This window comes from Panicum virgatum, chromosome 2K (assembly GCF_016808335.1).
Source record: "Panicum virgatum strain AP13 chromosome 2K, P.virgatum_v5, whole genome shotgun sequence".
NCBI lineage: Eukaryota > Viridiplantae > Streptophyta > Magnoliopsida > Poales > Poaceae > Panicum > Panicum virgatum.
The window spans coordinates 14,620,391-14,624,729 of NC_053137.1; the positions used below are offsets into that span (position 1 = coordinate 14,620,391).

Here is a 4,339-nt window from a genome sequence, read left to right on the forward strand (position 1 = left end):
CATTTACTTTGGTTTTGTTGTCTCTCTGGACAACTGCTCCGACGCTCGAGTTTTTTTTTAGCATCGGTTTAACCGGTGTTCATTGCTTGGTCTGGTGCATTTTGTTGATCCTCTGGACAACTGCACCGACGTGAGTTTGCGATTTTGTCGGTTTAACCGACGTTCGATCACCGGTTTAACCGACGAGGTTCAAAACCCAGCGTCGGTTCAACCGGTGCTCACTGGTTGTTTGCTGCAGGCTCTGTATCACCGGTTGAACCGACGTCGTTCAAACGTGTGCGTCGGATCAACCGATGATATATACCTTGCTTGGTTCTTGCACTGCTTTCGTGAAATTGCTTCCGCACTTGATCGCTTTGGTTCCTAGGCTTGTTTTGTGTTAGTGTAGCTCCTTTGTAGCTACTCTGCACATCGCCTAGAACTCTGGGGTTGGGGTGCACTCTTGAATTGTGAGCCGAAGTTTTTGATCGCGATAATTTTCGAAGGCTCCCATTCACCCCCCCTCTGGTCGCATTTCTCGGTCCTACACCGGCGCCGTCGCCGTGGTCGCCGTCGGACTCGCGCAGACTGTCCTCCGGCAGCAGGAGGCCGGCGGGGAGGACGGGCTTGCGGTAGAGCTCCTGGAGCAGCGGGAACACCCGGGGCTGCTCGACCTCGGGGCAGCTGCGCAGCACGAGGAGGCGGCAGCGCTCCTCGGTCCGCCACATGCGCTCGGTGTCGGCGACGCCGGACGCGTTGAGCTGGGAGGCGGCGTCGAGCCAGGCGCCCTCGTGGCGGTGGAAGGCGAGGGATGGTGGGGAGGGGAACCACCTCGGCATGGGCATGAAGTCCTCGACGGTGACGCGGGGATGGCTGACGTTCTGGCGACGGGAGCCGGTGTACGCGGTTCCGGTCGCCGTAACGATGAGGAACATCGCGCAAGGAACCTGAAATTAATTGGTAATGTAAACCCAAAAGTGTTGATGTTTATGGCATATTGGCATGACTAACATACTCTCCCTCTAGTATGCCACGCATAGGTTACCATTCCATTCTAAATTATAGATTGTTTTGGTAAATTGAGTTATATAAATTTTTTTCTATGTGTCTAGCTATAGCGTGTATCCAGATGCATAGTAAAATACTATGTATAAAAACAATCTACGGTTGAAACGGAGTACATATTGCACGTCCGACATATCACTAAATCAATATCCAAATTTCAATTCAACACACGGAAAGTGATTTGAAACCAACCTTTAAAATAGTTTCATTAAATTAAACAGTCACAAGACAACACTTATTTTGAGGGGGGGGGGGGTGTTAATAAGTGAGGTTGAAAGAACATAATTTTCATGGAAATCTTAATGAGCTGTTCCAAACTACTGGATTGACGAAAGAGAGAAACATAGGCTCCCGGATGAGATCCTTCATAATTTTCTCAAAGTTGGATTTTAAAAAATTATTGCTAAAATATGTTATGCTCATAGAAATTATTTTTTGATTTAATTATTTACGAAGAGAGTTATGCTACACGCCTAAAATTTGGAATAGAAGTCCATCCTATAAATATTCTTGCGTTCTTTATTATTTGAGAAATATATTAGACCAAAATAGACCCTAAATTAAGTAATAAATAAGACTTTCTAATGGACAAATCCTATACCCTTCCGTGGTTGCGATCCTTTGAGCGCCAAATAAGCAGGCCCAAGGTGACTCAACGCGGTGAGGCATGGTTTGCATGGAGTAGAGGGGAACTAGGAAGCGACCATCCGATAACAAGAAGTGGAGGGGCAATCGGCTTAGCTGTGGAAAGGCAAGTGGTAGTATCGAGGATGAGCCAAAGGATGGCACGAAGAGAGGAGCTAGGCTTTATATGGACAGGGTTAACAGGTCTATCTGCCCAAATAGTTATACCTTACATGCCTAAATGGCATGGCGAGCCATAGTGACGGGGCCGGGCACTCCTATCTAGCTCGTGGAAGCCAAATAGGAGCCTTGGTTTAGAGCTCAATCCAGCCCACCCCCGCCTCCTTATCCATGTTCACCTTCCTCCTACCCGGCCCTCCTACGCCCCACTCCATCTTGGCTCGCGGTTAGCTTGCCGTCATGCCGCACGTCCACCGCCCACCACCGCCTTTGACCCCGCCCTTCCTAACCTGTCCTTTTTCTTGTCGCCCCCACTGGCCACCGCTCACCGGACCTCGCTCGAGTGAGTGCCACCTCACCGCCGCAAGCCGAACCACCACCATCAGGCTGCCGCAGCCAGGGTTTAAAAAACCATGAAAACCGGCCAGAAAACCGATAAAAATCCCGGTTTCGGACGTGTACGGGAAGTGAAAAACCGGTAAATTTCGTTTTGAAATTCAAAAATAAAAAAAATGATAAAAAACTAGGTATTTTTATGAGCATTTTGGTGTAGAAGTCATTGAAATCCAATTTTTTTTTCATACGTGAAGAAGATTTCCCACTATTTTTGAATTTAAATCATCGGTTTTCTGCACTTTCCGGATAAAATCACCGGTTTTCCGCCAAGAAGTACCGGTTTTTCGCCGGGAAGTTCTGGTTCACCGGTTTTTGAATTTGAATTCAAATACCGGCCGGAAATTTCGAAAACCGGCCAGTTTTTCACCGGTTTTCCGTTTCAGGGGAAGACCGGGATTTAAAAAAAAACGGGATGGTTAACCCTAGCCGCAGCTGACCCCCTCCTCCTACTCTAGAGCCACCGGCCGTTGGAAATTCGGCAATCCAAAAACCCTAACACTAACCCCACCGACCTCAACCACCACCCTACCTGCCGGCCGCTCCTCCACCCCCCACCCCTCCCCTAGTTCTCAACCCAGCCCTCTAGCTGATGGTCGGTGTGTGCGAGTGGAGGAAGAAGAAGATCTAGGCTGTACGGATCTCAAACAACAGAAGCCATAGAACTTCCAGGTTCGGCACCTATATAGGTTCTCCGATAGTGATGGTCCAAACAATAGTATGACGTGCTATCGTCATTTGATGGGGCATACTTAAAAGCACGCATGCTCATTAAGCACGGCCCATCTGCCAGCTATTATTATTTTGGTTTTCTCCCCAATGATGCATGCGTTCCCTCGTCCTAGCTCACCTGCCTCCATCGTTAGTGGTCCATCATTTTTGGTCGCTCCTGCTGTCGCCATTCGTCCAATATAAACATTGCCTCACCACCCACCTCCTTGGCCATAACTGTTGCCCGTTCTAAGCCTGGAGTCACCCAATCTCCGAACCTAAACACTGAAACGGTGTTTGCCGCCTGCAGTTTTACCGTTCTAAACGAGGTGCTGATACTATTTAACTTAAATGGATTGAACAAGTACTTTCTGTGAATCTTTTACATTCTACTGTACTATTTTCATTTTGATTTGGATAGATTCTCAACAAATTTATGCCGAAGATCAAATTTCACGCCGATTATTCTTTTAGATAATGATGAAATTCCACTTGAAGCTCTCACCTGGTGTTGCTCAGCGATGGGGCAGAGCCAGTGGTGCGCGAAGTCGAGCACGACCCAGTCCGGCCTCCTCCCGAACCCCGCCTGCTCCCGGCCGCCGGCGCAGGCGCCGGCGAGGAAGTCCGCGAAGGGCGCGGCGAGGCCGTCGAAGGCGGCCTTGAGGAGTTCGACTTTCTCCGGCGGCACGTCGGCCGTCGACTCGGCGCCCTCCGGCAGCCCGTCCACCGCCGGCAGCGGCAGGGCCACGGTCCGGACTTGGCCGGACAGGCCCTCTGGCACTGGCGGGAGCCTGGCGACGTTCCTCGGCGTGGAGACGAAGGTGACGGCGTGGCCCCACGCCGCCAGCCGCCTGGAGAGCTCGAGGAACGGGATGAGGTGGCCGAACGCCAGCCATGGGAACACCACGACGTGGAGAGGAGCTGCCATGGCTTCTTCTTCATGCTGCTGGTCTCCGGCCATTGTTGTGGCTTTGCTGTGGCAATGTGGTGGGCAGCTGGGGCCTAAACACTGACACCGACGCCAGGAACACGAGGAACTCGCGCGTTATTATTGAATTTGTGCCGACACGCGACACGTCAACTAACCTCGATCGGGATCGCATCGAGCAACTCTTTGTTTTTTGCGAGTGAAGAAGCAACCTCTGACGAAATGATGCCAACAGTCGAGACATGAGCTGTGTGACAACAAAGACGGTTCTGGGATTTTTCATGGCAGGTACAGATGACCAAAGAAAGCAGCCATTTTCTGAGAGAAATTCCCATGCTGCTTATTTGATGATATCTCCATTTTATTTTGGGAAATTTGCGCACAGCACACTCTGAAAGAATGATTTTGTGCAGAGCACACCATGAAAGCTGATTTTGTTCCCAGCACATCCTGAGTTTG

The 4,339-nt window shown here is 50.2% G+C and overlaps 1 protein-coding gene across 1 annotated transcript; it reads right to left on the bottom strand.

The window, feature by feature from the left end:
* Nucleotides 1–415: 415 nt before the first annotated feature.
* LOC120695136 (putative UDP-rhamnose:rhamnosyltransferase 1) lies at nt 416–4,036 on the bottom strand. Its single transcript, XM_039978445.1, has 3 exons — nt 3,458–4,036; nt 530–926; nt 416–441 (listed from the first exon to the last, which is right to left on the bottom strand). The coding sequence occupies exons 1-3, from the start codon at nt 3,911–3,913 to the stop codon at nt 416–418; spliced, it is 879 nt and encodes a 292-aa protein (XP_039834379.1). The 5' UTR covers nt 3,914–4,036.
* Nucleotides 4,037–4,339: the final 303 nt, after the last annotated feature.